Raw genomic sequence first — 17,292 nt, forward strand, 5'->3', positions numbered from 1 at the left:
AATGAAATAAATGTTTAAAATTACCTATGTCAAAAGTTGGTGGGCGTGGGCAGATGCGTTTGCTCTCCGGCATTGCATATTCTGCATCACATTAATCGATAATTGAATTACGTAGCCGTCAGTTGTGGAGCATGTGATCATGTTACCATGACAAGATTGAAGTCTGGGGAATTGATACAGGCTTCTCTCCATTTTGGCTACAATGCTGAGAGCCCTCTTGTGTTTTTTTTTTTTCTTAATTTTAATCTGAGGTGGGGGGGGTTGGGGGGCAGAATGAGGCCTGAACCAAGAAGTTGGAAGTTGCATTGCATCAATTGGCTGCTGCAGCGGTGAGAGTAACCTGATTGTCCAAAAAGCCCCCCCTCCCCAGCCTGGGGAGGCTGTGGACTGCTCACGCGCTCGGTTCATCGTGCAACAAATCAATTTGTGATAACTTACCCGACCAAGCTGCATAAGCGTCATGATGATTTGACCTGAGCCAGGCGCTGCTTGGTCCCCTTTACGCACCGACGTGAGCGACCCGCACCACGCTGCAGCCTGTTCGCAAAAGGCCCACATGTGTAATTTTGGTCTTTTTTTAAAATGTTGCTCCCAGGTGTCCCAGTCAACCGGCTATTTCGAGCTGCAGCTGATCTCCGTGGAGAATGTAAACGGCGAGCTGGCGGACGGGGAGTGCTGCGACGGCTCCAGGAGCTCCCAGGACCTGCGCTGCACCCGCGACGAGTGCGACACCTACTTCAAAATCTGCCTGAAGGAGTACCAGATGGAGGTCACCACCAGCGGGACCTGCACGTTCGGAGCTGGATCTACGCAAGTTCTCGGTGGAAATATGTTTTCTTTTAAGAGCGCCAAGAATAACGCGAACAAAGTCGACGACGCTGGCAAGATATTGATCCCCTTTCAGTTCGCCTGGCCGGTGAGTGTGATTTCTTGCTCCAGTTAAGGCTGCAAAAGTGTTTCCTGACACCTACTTGAATGGAGACGGCACAACACCAAACCCCGTTTAGAATTTGGGCAATTTAATGTAAAGTTGTTGATGCACGACACATGCCTGAGGGAAGACATCACAAAAGCGTTTGTGAAAGGTTTGGTGCCACTCTCCTGTTCTGCATACATCAGCTGCATGACAGCAGAGCTTATCTGGAAAAATGTTCAGAACAAGTTTTTTTTTTTTCTGTCATTGCAAACAAGGGCTGCGACTAACTACTATCAATTAATGTGCTGATTATTTGGTCTATAAAACACGAGAAAACAGTGGAACATACCCATCACAATAATCCTAGTCGTCAGATGCCTGGTTTTGTCTGACCCACTGTCCAAAATCGACAAAATAGTTAGATTTACTGCCATGCAAGATCAAGAAAAGCAGCAAATCCTCACAACCAGCAAATTTCTTAAACGGTTAATCGATTATTAAGTAGTCACTCGTCAATTTTCTGATTGACTAACCATTGCTGTTCTAATCACAACCATCTTCCTGAGCAGAAAACTCTGCAGCTCTACACATGAAAGAAGTAGAAATTTTATCCACTTTGAACTGCAGCTCAATGGATCACACTGATGGCAAATGTCCCGTAAACCATTAAGGATTTGGTGAAGTTTTTGGGTCACATGTCTGCCTTTGCAGAGGAGGTGGACCTCATTAAACGGGGCTTCTGTGCAGCATCCTGTCCTTTTGAGAATTGACACACATCACGGCTAACTGATTACATGCTTCACAAGGATCCGATTGCAGCTACAGTGGTTCGCGGTGTCATCTGGGTCATCTTTTAAAGTTGCCCTGATATATGAGGGTTGGCTCTGTTCCAGGCTTGCACCTGCCAAGGCCACGATAGAGTGATTAGCATGGGTGAAATGCTTTGATACGCAGACCCTGGAGGGGGAACTCTGTCACTTATCGTATGGAGAACGGTCATAGCAAAGCTTTCCTTCAGAACATGGCGTTTTGCTGATTCATAAGGGTGTTTAAATGTAATTTCATCATAACACAATCCATCAAGTGGAAATGGATTGGTCCACATTGAATGCTGCTGCCAGTTTTGCTGGATGATTGGGGAAATACCAGGCAAAGCAAAAGCCAATCTAACATAGAAAAGTGGTTTGTGTTGATTAGAGGTAGTTTCGAAAAGCTTCCACATCTGTGAGGTATCTAACTTTTGCTTTTACGCAAGGCGACTTTAAACTGCCAAATTGTCAAGGGAGTCTGGTGTGATGTACGAGAATGGCACGTACTGTATTTGCAGGTGCAGCCTGCTTTGCATATGTTGGATGGATGCTCCAATTAATTCTCTATTATATTGATGAATGAGTGACATAGCGCTCTGAGAGTGAAATAATGTGTTCAGCTGAAGTGAGCGATGCCTCCGGGCGGTGCTTCGGTGCCTGACGCTGCCTCATTTTGACACCTCTCTTCCCCCCCTCTGCACCCCATGGCTTCCTCTCCTGCTGTGGGTGCCAGGTGGCCCCTGGTGGCCCCTCCAGGGCAATTAAGCTCGTCTGACTGCAGATGAGTGATAGTTGATGGATTAGGCATGCGAGTAAGGTGTGCACGAAGTTAAAAGAATCCCAAGAACGAGCCCTGGCGCAGTTTGAGTGAACCTGTTTTAAAGTTGTAAAGTTCTTTGGAGAATGTAATGTAGTGTTTTAGAGCCATTGTTCTGTTGATTCATGTTCAGATTTTTAATGTAGTGGTGGTTTTGTAGGCGACCAAAGGAACTGCACTGTGCACGCTATCTTACTTTGTATGTTGAAGTTGAAATGAAATTAACTATTTTCATAATTGATCGAACATTTTAATATTTCTCTAAAGCAAAAATGCTCATTATTTTCTTTTTCTGGCTTTTTAGTTGTAGCACTTTGCTACTTTATCACATGTGAACTGAATATTTTTAGGTTTTGGGCCGTTGGTTGAACAAAACAAAACATCTGAAGACATCATGCTGGGTTTTAGGCAGTTTACTGTGAGAAATTTACGTTGTTCATCATTTTCTGACCGTTTTTTTAATGTATTTTTGTTTTTTATTTTTGACCAAATGATCAGATAATTAAGAAAACAAGCATCAGAATAACAGATATTGATAATTGCAGCCCTAGGTTGGGTGATCAACAGAAGATTAATGTAATCCTTGACGTAAAAATGGCCAAAAAAATCACCAGTTCAAGCTCAAATGGGAATATTTTCTGGTTAACTTTGTCTTCTATGCTAGTAAACAAGGCATCTTGGAACCTTTGATGGACATTTCTACTCCAAACAACCAAATAAATAATTGATTAATTGATAAAATAATCAGTACATCACCTGCATGCAGTTCCATTTTAGAGAGAAAAAATTTTAAGTTGAGCTGCTGATTGGTCGTACCGTTCTCCTGAAAACGTGGCGTGTTTCCTGGTCTTTTCTGTCAAATGTGTCACGTTTGATCGGTCGTCTTTGTGTATTTTAACGATTTCAGGGTTTCTCGCAGCAGTTTATAGCAGAGGCGGCCCACCTTTAGTGAATTAGCAGCTGCTTTTGCTAACATTTTTAAGCCTCAGGGGAAAATGGCAAAGGTGCGATTTCACACTGTAAAGGCCATATATTTAACGAGGAGGCTGTTTTTGTTTGGACCATCAGTTGGGAAGGTGGGTCAGGGGCAATGTTTTCCACCTGGGCTAACCCTGAAGCTACACGTATATAAACCGTCACATAAACCGAAATAACATTCATCATCACACAGAATATGAAGCACTCGTAGCCTCTTGTCTGTCTCATTGACTGACACCTCGAGGCAGAGGTGAAGAGGGATATTCTGCTGTGTTGTCTCTCTGTTAAGTGGTCCAGGCTGATAACGGTGCACTATTCCAGTGCCAGATGTCACAACAAGCCTGCGGGGTCACTTGCTGTGGCGTTGTCGCTTTCCTCCCTGAAGAAACAAAGATGCAGTGTACTATTGGCTGTGTCATCTGGCCAACTGCCCATTTTAAGCCCCATGGAAACCAATGAGGGCTGGACTCTTCTGTCATCCTGAACCCAGCTTCTGAAACCATCTGAAAGTGAAACAGTGCAGGATGTTACTGGAATATTACATCTCTTTTCGCTCCTTAAATGTTAGTGTTAAGCTGCATGACGTGCCCTTTTCCTTATCTGGGCTACATGAATACAGGTTGTGGTCCACAATCCCATATTTAGACATTTTGCAAGCATGCAAGTATCACGGCACAATCTTGGCTATGTGAGTGTGCAAGCAATTATATTAAATATTTTTCCCACAAAACTGTGATTTTTCAAATTGACCTTGAGATCCTGAGTTATAACCATACCCTGCGATGCCATTTAATTTTCTGAATTGGCACTTAAGCCAATTCTCTGAGCACTTTTCTTCTTCCGTTCCAGTGTAGCGCAGTCGGGCTCAGACAGCGAAACTCATCCTGCGTTTCTGGTAAAGGCTTAATTTCCTGCGAAGACACTGAGACACCGTAGCCTCTTCTCCTCTCGGCCCATTTATCATCACGCTGGTGTGATGCAGCCGCTAATGGCTGATTTTACTCAGATTGCATGATGCTTATTCATTCGTAGGAAGTCTTCCAGCGATTCTCCTGCTCTGGCTCGTCTTGCCGGCGTGCCAGTAAAGAGGCTGAGTATTGATGCTGCTGCCACCTCAGAGCTCAGCCTACACTCAGTGTTCCCTCCAGGCTTGAATTTACAGTAAATGCACGCTGCCTCTGCTTTCTCCTCTTGTGGGTTTTTAGTCTTTTGTTAGGGTGTCGTTGTGGTTGGAATAAACTTCTGAAGCTGGAGCATTCGCCTCATGAAACAAACATGGTTACTACTTTGCATGCTTTTTACCATGAGTGTTCGTGTGTGTATCTGTCTGCAGCTAATCTGCCATGCTAATGGACCAGCAGCCTAATACTTTTTGTACACTTTTATAACTGCATGCTCAAGAGCCTCTTGTGACTGTGATGATTCACGTATTGACTGCTCTGTTTTATACCACCATTGACTGCTGACTCCTTACTCTTACCTGGCCAGGAGAGGAGCAGCAAGCGATTAGCAACTGCTTTGGCTTAGAGTCTTGCTTCTGCGAGGGACAGCGTAGCAGAAGGCATTTCCTGTGGTCCGACAGGCCAAAAAACAGGCCTACCTGGTCCTGTTGCGGGCCACATTTTGACCTTTGTTGTGACTTAAAAGCTCATACTTTAGAAAAGTAAATAAAGCTATTTACTTTCTGTCTTAGATTGACATGAAACAATGAATACCAGTGTCACGTCTGTACAGAGCTGGAGCCAGGATCTGGTTAGCCTGGTTTAGCAGAAAGACCAGAAATGAGGAGAAGACAGGTCACCTGGCTCTCTCTAAGAGTCTACGGGTTGCTAGCAGACCTGCATGGCTAACATCAACATGCTAACATGATCACAAAGACCGTGCTAACGTGCAGATGTTTAGCAGGTGTGTTCACCATCCTAGCTTAGCTAGCATGTGCTAACTAGCACTATATACAAAAGTACAGCTGAGACTGATAGGAACATCATTAGTATGTATGTGTTTCTTGTATTCTCAATCTCTACATAAACAGAAATATTAGAACAAGTTGTGGTTTTAGGAGCTAAACGTTGCAACTGACACCAATCTTCTGGTTGCCTGGCAACGTCGCTGTCAACATGGCCTACCGATAGATAGTTTGTGGTTGTTCATCAGGAGGCAGTGACGGCGCATAAATCCCCCCTTAGACCACAAATTGTTGTTTTTACATTTCTGTTTGTGTTGCTATGAATTAAAGCTAAGCTAAATCTATGCTAACCAGCATTGGCATAGCTAAAGAAACAACAAGCCTACATCACCTCTAAGGCTCACAAATCTTATTTGCTCAATCACTACATAAACAGAAATAGAAAAACTAGTTGTGGTTTTAGAAGGAGCGAAAGTGGTTTAACTGTTGATGACAGCTGTGCTGGTTGCCTAGCAACGTCCCCGCGAGACTGAGACTGCCGGCAGGTACTGTTTATCACGAAAATGAGTGACAGTCCATAACTCTATAAACACAAATTATTGTTTTTACATTTCTGTTTGTGTGGCTTTGGTTTAAACAAACAAGCTCTGACGTGCTAATGAGCAAATTTATGCTAAGCTAGGCTAGTCACCTCCTGGCTCTGTAGCTAATGCACAAAAGATGAGGCTGGTGTCAAACCTCTTATCTAACTCTCTGAAAGAAAGAAAATGAGCAGATGTAAGTTATCAGACAGTGTCATTGGTATGTGGAGCACGCTGTACCTCTATAACATTAACATGGTGCAGCAGTCAGCTGACCAGGTTAAGGCCTGATTGAGTTTCCATTTTGTTGTGCTGCGTGAGCACTTCAGGAGAGGGCGGAAGGGAGGGAGGGAGACACGTCTTACTTCCATTTGATCGCTAATGAAATTGCCGGTGAAATTTCTGTGGCTCTCTCTCCATCCCCGCCCCCCAGCTACACCAGCCGGACGTCCGTTTGATGTGAGCCTGCCTGTAACTGTATCTGCTCTGAACTCGGATATGTATCAGACCTCCCTCAGCTAGTAAATAGATGCACGCAGTTAGCCAGACCTGCAGTCGATCTGCAACAGCCACCAACCTCACCAGGAAACTTAATTCTATCCATAGAAGCGTGAATATTTTTGACGGTAGAGACAGTTTAAAGCTGTAAATCCCTGTAAAAATAACACCAAGCCTCTGGAGTGTATCTGGGATGGTTCCTCCTGATCATCTCAGTAGTAGCAGAGGTATTCATTCACGTTCAACCAACGTGTTTATCTGCACCGACCTGCTGAAGACTGGTTTTCTTGGAACAAACCCAAACGATCTGAATGTTTTTGGCTCGGTGCTCGGTCCACGTCAAACGCACATGGGTGTTGCTGTCATGCTTTATTGGTGCTAGTGTCACGCGTAGTTCGGCATGTCTTTTCCCTCTCTTAGACGTTAGTCAATGACAGATACTTGACTTACTTGTAAATCAAGGTCAGATCTGTTTTACTTCTGCAAAAGTCTGCAGAGTTGTCTTAACAGAAGATACTGCAACACAATACTCATTGGCATTCATTGCTTACGTATCGGTGAGCTTGAAATGAGCTGGTTGGTATGAGGTGTTGTTGGCCGACTTTTGAAGGCAACACCGCTTATAGACGTTCCCGCCCTGATCTGGGAGGTGGTCCCCGATCAGGATAAAGGAGCACACTTTCAGTCTCTCCTCCAGACAGTCCTGATGTTGCACAGCTGGCCAATTGCTGCATGTGGTGTGCGTGATTGTTGGTGTGGGAAAGAGGCAAAAACTGACGAACGCTGCCCTGATTCCAACATCTTTAAGTGTGGGACAGGGGAAGGAGTAATAGATGCTTTCTGAAAATCAAGCATTTAGCACAGGAAAATTCACGTGTATGAAAGGTTCTGAAATCGGCCCTTTTGGATTATTGTCTTCCTATACATTTACAAATAGGAAAAAACATCCTGGTTTCTTGTAAAAGTGTTTGGATTTCCAAAATACTATATAAATAATACACTATTCTACCACTGAATTTGTTTGCACCCCCAAAAATGTACTAGTGTCCCCACTATCATATGTGTTTTCATCATTCCAGTTAATTTACAGTACATTCCAGTATTAAAATCCACATTCTGTGCCAACTTTGAACAACTTGCAACTTGAACAAAGGATCATCAACAATAGGTTTTAAGCTCGTTTTCGTGGGGTTTGATTTTACTCCGCTTTGGAATCTCCACAAATATCAAGTCAGCTGTCTTGATTTCCTTTCATTGTTCTTTCTCGTCGTCTTCCACACTCACACTTGCGCTTCGAGAGATGAGAAAACAAGATCTGAGCTGCATGTGAGGGGGGAAAATCAGGACTGGGACACTTCCAGATCCACTGTGGTGTTCAGTATTAGTAAGAAGTAGGACAGAGGCTTTGACTCTGCACACATACTTTATATCTCCCACCCTCCCTCTCTCCTCTCTGAGACCACGCTTAGCTATATTTTGGATGCACACACACACACACAGACACTCACAGAGCCAAAGGCTAACGTCGGCTGCCATGGTTAGCCACACCTGATGCGGAGCTCGTCAGAGCTGTTGCTAGGAGACAGCTACATAGGCCTCTAGTAAACAATTATCTTTCGTTTCCGTGACTCCCTCCCCCATCCTTCCTCTTCTGGTCCCAGGGCTGGTGCATGGAGGCACACACACACACAGTCTCACCTGTGATTCAGCTCTGTATTGATTGTGCAATTAGCAAGACAGGCAGAAATGACAGCTTTTTTCCCCCCTTCTTCTCAAAGGTGGTTTTTAGGGTCTAATATTTGGATTTCAAGGTTGCAATTACACACACACACACACACACACACACACACACACACACACACACACACACACACACACACAGATTTAGTGTACAGTTTCACCATGTTGTCTTTGTATGTGCTGCAAAGAAGGTTTGCTGTGTAAAAAGTTTTCTTCAGTTTATTTATTATTTCTAATAGAGTAGACAGTAAGACTGACCAATTTGTTCAAATGTTCCACTCACAGAGTGTCTGTTTTCATCATTGAACAGAAAAATACAAGCATACACCTTGTGAGTTCAAGTTTCTCTCTTTTAGCAAGTAAAAATTTCTTTTTGTCCAAACTCTCCAGTATTGCCACCAAGGAGAAGGGTCTGTGTCTTAAAGGGACTCTGCAAGCTTCAAAGAAGCTTTATGATGTGTTTAGTGTGAGAATTCATTTTAATGTTTTATCACTAAGTGGCTTTAATGTCCAGCCCACTCGTCCTGTTTGAATCAAAAAGCTGATGCTTCATCCACAAAGACTGCATGAAATCCGTCTGTACTTTTCCAATAGTACAGTTATGCTTATGATTTTTTATTTTTCTTTAGATTTTAGATTTTTTTTCCATCTAGGTCAATAACTCACCACATTTTGCATGAAACACGTACTATTTTTTAGCAGCACTCATGGTTCCAAATTCCTAGAATTACCTTTTTAATTGAATGCCACCATATTGGAATTATTTATTGTGTATTATTTGTGGTGATATTTTGGCTTCTTAATCCCTTGAGAAATTAACACTTTCTGCAGGGTATTATTGCTCGCAGCATCATTTCAGGACTGCATGTGCTCAGAGCAATGCATTTGATTCATCCTAATGCATTTAATAACCATTTCAGGTCAGATTTCTGCAAAGAGCACAGGATTCATTCAAAATGGTGTGTTATGCTCTTTCTTGCAAGCATCAATAATTAAAAGCGATGTAAAACTGTGAGCTCGTTCCCTCTCACGTTCTCCGGTGTGTACAGTCGGTGGCTCTCTTCTCGCGCCTTCACCGTCGCCTTAACCCCGTGCCCTGATTTCTTCCCAGCAAGGCCTTCCCCCTCAGACACTGCACATTCTGTGTCTTAGAAATCTTACGTACTGTTGCCTGTCGTCGGAGTTTACGAGTCTGACAGACATCTGTGTTGTTGCGTTGCTCATCAACAAAGATGCAGTGTAGTATTGACTGTGTGATCTGGACAGCTGCCCTGTGGAAGCCCGTGTGCACTGAACTCAATCTGACCATCTGACTCTGGCTACGTTCTTAATATTAAATGGAGCTGTGTTGTGGTGCCGGGAAGGAGGCAGCAGGGATTTCCTCTGAGAACACTTTGTTTTGTTCGTTCTGTGATTTCACAGAAGGTACAGCATGTACCATTGGGTACTTTTAGGATCCATAAATTAAAAGGTAGTTTTCCTACTTGGCGAGATGAGGATGTTTTGACCCACTAACGTTGAAGAATCTGTTCGGAATCAGCTGTTTTGTTTCTCATAACTTCCTTGCTTGCTTCAGCTATCACCAATATTCATCCTAATTTTAAATTCTATTTTAACGTTTGCCTTTATTCAGATAATTTGGGCTGTCTGTGATGCTGTATGCATTAGCTGTTTCAGTGACTTTCTACTAATTTTGGACATAATTCTGCCTGTGCCAAAATGCGACCAGTTTCCCTCCGGTACTGTCCTCCTTACCTAGTTAAGTTGCAAAGCTGCCAGTCCAAACTTTATCCAGAAGTTCACTTATATCAACAGTTGTGAACAAAGTCAACCTTTGCAGAACCTGGATTTCTTCATATCTCGTTAGTGTGCGCCTTACCAGTCCGTAATAATAATGGTGACTTCTGGTCGCCTATCGTTTAAGTGGAGCCATCAGGAATTGGAAGAGATGCATCCTGTGGTCACACTGTTTAAAAATCCTCTCATTATTCTTGTTCAGGTTGGTGCCTCTTTGGTATACCACAGTTTAAACCACTGCATTGTGAGTAGCCTGTCATGTGAAGTGGCTTCAACAGTTTTTGATTTGTTGACAACATTCAAATTGGTTTTGAGCAGTCATGGATAGAGAAATGTATTGCACCTACATCCAGATCATGTGGACGTTGTGGGGAGGTGTTGCGAGGTAGGTGGACATTTTTCCATGATGAACGTACAATATGTTCTAATGATGTTTCTTAATTGTTGGCTATAGTCGTTTAGATTATTGATGCCGTTGATTGTGGTCATTCTAAATGGCTCTGGCACCCCATCGTCTTTAGACAACATTCAGCATTCAAGTCTTTTTCTTCTGATACTGCGGGTTCTTGTGGCTGCATTCAGAAGTATGCTGCCCTGAGTAGCATGAACTCGTGACACTTGAGGAGGTTTTATAGTATGTTTGTGTCTGCACTATCTCAGGCCAAAGTGATGCTGTTCAGCTACTGTACCTATAACCATGTACCAGCGCAATGTGTCTTTGCCTACAGTGAATGTAGGCTGACCCTTCATCATCCAACACATCCAATGACCACAACATTTTCATCAGTTACTTGCTGACTAAAGCAGTGGTTGAAACTTTTAACCTGTGTGTCCTGCAACATTGTGCTTGTTATTTCTGTAGAACAGAAATTGCTGTTTTTTTTCTCATTAACAACACAAGTAGAAAAGGCTTCTTTGAAAATGTCCCGTTGATGACTTTGTCATTTAGCTGTGTTGCAGCACACCCGAATGAATGCTGGCAACACAGTGGGGTTCGGCAAAACTACAAAATGTAGATTGAGTACAGTCTTCAAAGGCGCTGCTGTACATTTGACTTGTTAACATCTGTAAATCATCGCTATATTAATTGTTGCATGGGCTGAGAAGACTGGGAGCCTGCAGAGCATAATTTCAAGTTTGCATGCTGTGGCTTGGCACTAGTCTGCAAGTGTTCTTACAACACTATGGAAAATTGCTTGATTGCATAGTTGTCTATTTGATTTGCCAACAGTGAGCAAGTTTATTCCACTTGTAGTATTTTAACAGCATAATTTGAAGTTTATATTATTTGACACAGTAACAAGTGCTGAAGAGGGTTGGAGGGTAGCCTGAGATGTTTATTTTTGTTATCTGTATTCATGTGGATCCCCAACTGATGCTGAATCACAACAGTTATTCACATGTTGTCTGAAAGAGGAAAACAACAATGACAATGCAACACACCTACAATCATGTCCACTTTTGTCAAACTATTTCCTCCCACTCAATTGTTGTTTTTGGTGTATGAGGATAAATGAGTTGAAACATCAGTTCTAGACTCTAGTATTGCGTGAGGCAGCATTCACAGGTGCTGCTGTCAACACATGCTGTCCAACTATTACATGCACAACAGACGTGTAGGTGCGAGTGGTGTGTCTCTGCATGCATGTGGATTGATCCGTCTGTTTGAATACACTGTATGTGCGTGTTGCTGTGGCCCGCCGCGTCCCCTGCCTCTTGTTAAATGAATGGTGTGCAGGTGCTAGAGGCTCCTTGTGGGGGTAATTAAAGCATGTCATTACATGGGCAGTTAAATTGTCACTGTACTGTTGAACCTGTTTGAAATGATAATGGCGCTCGGCTGGAGGCGGTGCTGTATTGCTCTCCAGTCAGGCGCCCTGTTGCTTTGCATCAGGAATTAGCCTGTTAATGTTTCTGAAGCATTTCTATTGCTCTAGTAGCTCTTAGACTTCTTCAGGCAAATTAACACCTGAGGAAGTATGTGACAGATATTGCAAGTCTACGAGAATTGAGCTTTAATCTGATTGTTTGAAACCTTTAAGTTGTTTGTCAGATGTTTCTTGGCACGTGGTGATGAAGATATAAGAGTCTAAAAGGTATTGTGGCACAATTGGATTGTGATTGCCAGGCTTGCAGGAATGGTATCATTCGGATAAGAATAAAAACCCTCAATTTTTGATATGGTAGCAATCTGTCCTTATTAAGTTTTGAAAAACGATTCGATTTTGAAGCATGCAAGAAATTCAGCTTGGTTTAATGTAGTTTTTAAAATTGAGCTGGAATCAGAGAAATTTGACTTTTTTCTAAGAAATTACTCAAATCGATTAATCGATCACTAACAAAGTTGATAATTTTATGGTTGACAACTAAGTGATTAATCGTCATAGCTCTGATGAATCAACCATATTCTTTTCTTGGCAGCTTGAACAGTAAGTTGCTTGGTGACAAATCTGACATATCTGTGGTTTGCATGTGGAGTCATTTAGCTTTTCTATGCAAATGTGCATGTGTTGCTGTTTGGTCTACGTGTTGCATATTCTCGGATCATGCTGGCTAATTAGCGCCAGGAGGGGAGGGGTTTGTTGTATTGGAAGTGCATGGGTAATGACCCTGTTGGCATAGTAGCAGCATGCTCAATGGGCCGTGCGTGTGTGTGCACAGCCGGTATACACCAGCCAGCCAAATGCCTTGCCTTCAGTGCGACATCTCTTGGCACATGACTCTGGCAAGCAATTTGTGTGCAGAACTCGCAGCCCCCCACCTCCCTACCCAGCAGAGATATGACTGTTATACAGTCTGTAACCTGCTCTCTCTCAACCACACATGTAGTAGTAGTAGTAGTAGTAGTAGTAGTGTAAATGAATATTGATTTGCAATTGGCCTTCACTCATTGTCTAGGTTTCATTCAAAATAAACACCATAGAAGCCGATTGATACAGGTTTGCATACTTATTCTACCAGGTTTGATGCTCTGGCATAAGGTAACAAACACTTCTGCCAATGGGATGATGTTTAGCTGTTGTTTTTACTTGGGGAAAGCACACTGGTCGTAGTCCCGCCGACGAGCTAAAAAGACTAGTTGACAAGAAGTTAATTGATGTCATTTAGTCAAGCTAAAACTGACAAACGTTCAGTGGTTCCATCCTTTCAAAGGTGATTTGTTTTCCTGTTTCATATTGTTAAGATTTACTTTGTGCTAGGATAAGCTCAGAGAGATGTATCGTCTTGTTTCAAGGAGACCCCATATCATTAGAAGCTCAATATTTTGATGACTAAAGGGTAAATAGAAAAGTAATCGACAGAATAATAGATCAAATTGTTAAATTCAGGGCCTTGCTCATTACAAGGACATCAAAGGTCCATGATAATTGATGTCAGGTGTGTTAATACGGAAACTGAGATTGTATCTGTCATAGGGTCCTAGACTCTTCCATGGGTATTTATCTATGGTTCTATGGTGGAACTTGGATGGTTGGAGAACTAAATATCCTTTCATATGTCATGCATTTTCATGGTTTGGTTCTATACAAGATTGTGGATCTCCAGTTTTGTCTCCCTGGAATCTTGGGACAAGCCAAGCACAGGAAGGTTTAGTATGGATGTCAAAAGGGTCAAAAACCTTCCAACTTCTCTGCCTGCCAACATCACCATCACATTTGCAAGGATTTTGCCACCGGAGGTCTTTGATCTTTGCCTCTGAACAGATTGAGGAGCTAGACCAAGACAGATTTGCATCTGAGTCCACCCTCCAAGCAGAAGTGACAGGATGCTGGTTCAGCTGCCGTCTACTTTTTCGGCTTTTTATTCTTGATTTGAAGAAGCTACTACCTCGACCCCCAAACAAACCCCTACAAATATCGGAAGCCTCTCTAGTTGTGCTGTCAGATGGTGTCTAGACTTTGTGACGCTCAGCCTGTTCGATGCATTAATGAGCCTTAATATCATTAGGGGCTGATGATACCATATTATCTCTCTTCCAGTTTGTCCTAATGACTAATTAGAATACAAGATGCAACTGAACATTTCAGAGTTGATTAACATAATTTATTTTATTCTATTATTCCTCATATTTTGAGACACTTGTTATCCATTAGTGCCTGGTAAGAATGACAGAGTGCTGCTGTTATTCATCCATATTTTTACCAGTAATTGTAAAGATTGGTGCTTGAAGAAGGTAGAAGATGCATCACATGCTGTTGTGTCCACTGGCCTTCCTCTTCAGCAGGGATGGCAGAGCTTCAGCTCTAGACTCAGCCCTAGTAAAACCAAAAGCTGGGATTGACATCACAGATTAATGAAGATTACATGCAGCTATTACTGGCCACGGGATGAATCGTGATGACCTCATGTCCCATCAGAAGGCAATAAATCAGGAGATGTCAGTGAAACTCCCCGTGGAGGAGCTGGGAAGAGGGAGGTGGGCATTCAGGTCACCTCTCAATGACATGGGAACAGAAATAGCTCAAGGTTACAGACAGTCTTTTTTATAGGGAGCACACATCTGTGAATTTTATACTTACTGCATGGAAGGCATCAAGAAACAAGCTCCCAGGAATAATTCTCAAAGCTCAATCAGCATTCGAGGTCCCGACTTTCCCCAAGAGGCAGGAATGAGTCAATCAAACCTCACATCTACAATGCAGACGCACCCCTCCATTGATACTGAATTGTTGGCAGACTGGGATCTTGCATGGGATTACACACCAGGCCTGGATCTCACATTCTTAGTATTCTTCGAATGCAAACATGCACATCGCCCCACATGCAGAGGGCTGACCCCTCTTTTGAAAAAGAAGCGTGCAGATCCCATGCTTAGTGACCCCAACCTGCCCCAGCTTCCACTTCCCACTGCCACCTCTCTCTGTTCTCTGTCCCTTTTTATTTCAATGGCCACCGTCCACTCATCCATCCGCTCTTCATCTGGCGTGGGAACCTACACCTGTGGCTCTCCTCAGAAATCACCACCACACCCTCTGCGTTCCCCAAGATGGCCTTTCGTGATGGCCCAGATCTCGATCTGAATTCGACGAAATGATGATTTTCATTTAGTGCCATGCGATTGGCTTTATTTGATGGTGCAGCTGGAGAGACAAAGCAAAGGGGGAAGAAAGTGGGGGGTCACATGCAGCAAAGGGCTTCCGGGTTGGAATTGAACCCAGTAAGTACACAGCCTTCAAGCTCCCCACCAGGTGAGCTATCAGGGCGTCCTGCAAACACAGATTCACTGAGTACATGACACATAAACATCCAATTTTTTTTTCTTCACCATGCCCCCCTTCTTGACTTGAAAACTAGGATTTCTCTGAGTAAATCCTCTAATCCATTAGCGGAAGGGCTGGGTAGGGTTTTGGAGATTTGACTGACAGAGGATTCTTCGTGGTCTCATATGAAGTATTTTACACTGTCACAGTTGATGTGTGTGCTTTGAGTCAAGGGAAAAAGGGCAGGTTAATGAAATTAGGATATTTTCTGAGTTGTAGCACAGTTGGATATAAGATTAGGAGTCATACAAGAACCGCTGGCAGCTTTTTTTGACTTCGCCCATGCAACTGTCCTGCCTGGGCTCAGTAGCACACATGCTGACACTAATTGTCCCCGTGCTGACTGTGTCTCTTCATGGACAATGGTTTTGATTGGGATGGGGGTGAGTTATGGTGTTGGGACAAGGGTCTTTGTTCAGTAGCCTTTCCCCCTTCCCTCCCCCACTCCTCCCCTTTATCCCCCTGCCCATCCATCTATCTTGTTCCAACCATTTGGGCAGCTGTCACTTAATCCAGCTAATCACAGACTGGGATGGTCTGTGGGAAACCAGACAAGTCCGTGGCTTTGCTCAACCCAAACATACACTGACTCAGGGAACTGTTTACTCAAGCGTTTACAACATGTAGGCATGCAACCAAGTCTAGAGTTTAGTAAACCCAAAAGGTGGAGATCACAATGTGGCCACCTGCTCTTTCTTTGATCTTTGATTCTGCTTCATATCGAGGTTTGTCTGCAACACGGTCTCATGATACAGGCAGGCATCATCACAAGATTTCCTGCCACTAATGCATGCATTGCCACTCATAGCGCCGCTTATATGCACTGGCATATGCACACACCCACCCACATGCTCAGACTGGGGCAGCTAACCCACCCTTTTATGGTGGGGGGAGGGGGAATGGGTGGAAAGGTCAGAAGCCGAGCTACATGTCGTGGGATGATCCACGTTCATGTCAAATAATCCATCTTTGAGGCCGCATCTGTTGTGCGTCTGAGGTTGGACGGGTTGGCAGAGCTTCCGGCAACAGCAGCACGAGCTTCACCGTTCGCCAAAACCCCCAGACTCACCCCTTCCCTCAAACTGCAACTTTCCTCCTCACCTACCTCCCTACTCCTGCTTAGTTTTGGCCTCTCATGTCTTACCAGTAGCGACAGCCTCACACAGCTGTACCCCCCGTGTCCAAACTCTGAACCAGGCCCTTTATCTCGCCCCCATCCCTTCATCTTCCGTCCCCTCCTCTTGTCACCCATGGCCTTCCACAATAACACTCCCCTCCCCTTCCTCCCACCACCACCCACAGCCAGACAAGCCTACTTAATCCCACAGCCCAGCAGCAACCAGCCTACCAGCTTGTTGGTCCCCCAGATCAACAACACACACACATTTTCCAATCCCCCACCCTGTGATTTCTCTTTCCCGCTTCATTAAAGGAACCACAAGTCCCTCAAATTCTTGCCTTATGCTTTTTTTTTTTTTTTTTTACCACCCCCCCAGGCTGACGTCCTAACAATGACATTACAGTAGAGGTCACAGCAGTCACACTGTGGCTACTACAACTGTCACTGGTGGTGACGTAATGAGTGTTATTTAGGTCAGCTGGTTGCCTAGCAGTGTGCCCTGCAGCACACCAGCTAGATTACTCCTGTGATGCTGGTTAGCTTGGTTAGTTTCCATCTGCGTGTGTGTTTGTGTGTGTGTGTGCTCATGTTTACTCAAACCAGTGTCAGCTGTGCAGAATGTGCAGGTTTTTGCTACATCATTGCAACACATGTTTGCATGTTGCATGTTTTAAAGAATAATTCCCAAATATCAATTAAGTATCTATTAAAATGTGTACCTGCATTGAGAAAACGTAACATTAATATTTGTTATAATGCAGCAGAGTTGTTTTACGTGGTGTCATGGTGATAATACAATACAGGAAGGCTGCAATCCAAACAAAAAACACATCCAATTAAAAAATAATGTAAAACAGAATAAAGCAGCA

At 43.6% G+C, this 17,292-nt stretch overlaps 1 protein-coding gene across 2 annotated transcripts in view; it reads left to right on the top strand.

Moving 5' to 3' along the window:
• jag2b (jagged canonical Notch ligand 2b) overlaps nt 1-17,292 on the top strand; it is a 44,081-nt gene that overhangs the window by 378 nt on the left and 26,411 nt on the right. For both annotated transcript variants that reach the window (XM_041958152.1, XM_041958153.1), the window contains exon 2: nt 596-916. In XM_041958152.1, the coding sequence (XP_041814086.1) occupies nt 596-916 (321 nt within the window). The remainder of the gene's footprint in view (nt 1-595; nt 917-17,292) is intronic.

The sequence above is a fragment of the Chelmon rostratus genome, chromosome 18 (assembly GCF_017976325.1).
Source record: "Chelmon rostratus isolate fCheRos1 chromosome 18, fCheRos1.pri, whole genome shotgun sequence".
In the NCBI taxonomy this organism is placed as follows: Eukaryota; Metazoa; Chordata; class Actinopteri; order Chaetodontiformes; family Chaetodontidae; genus Chelmon; species Chelmon rostratus.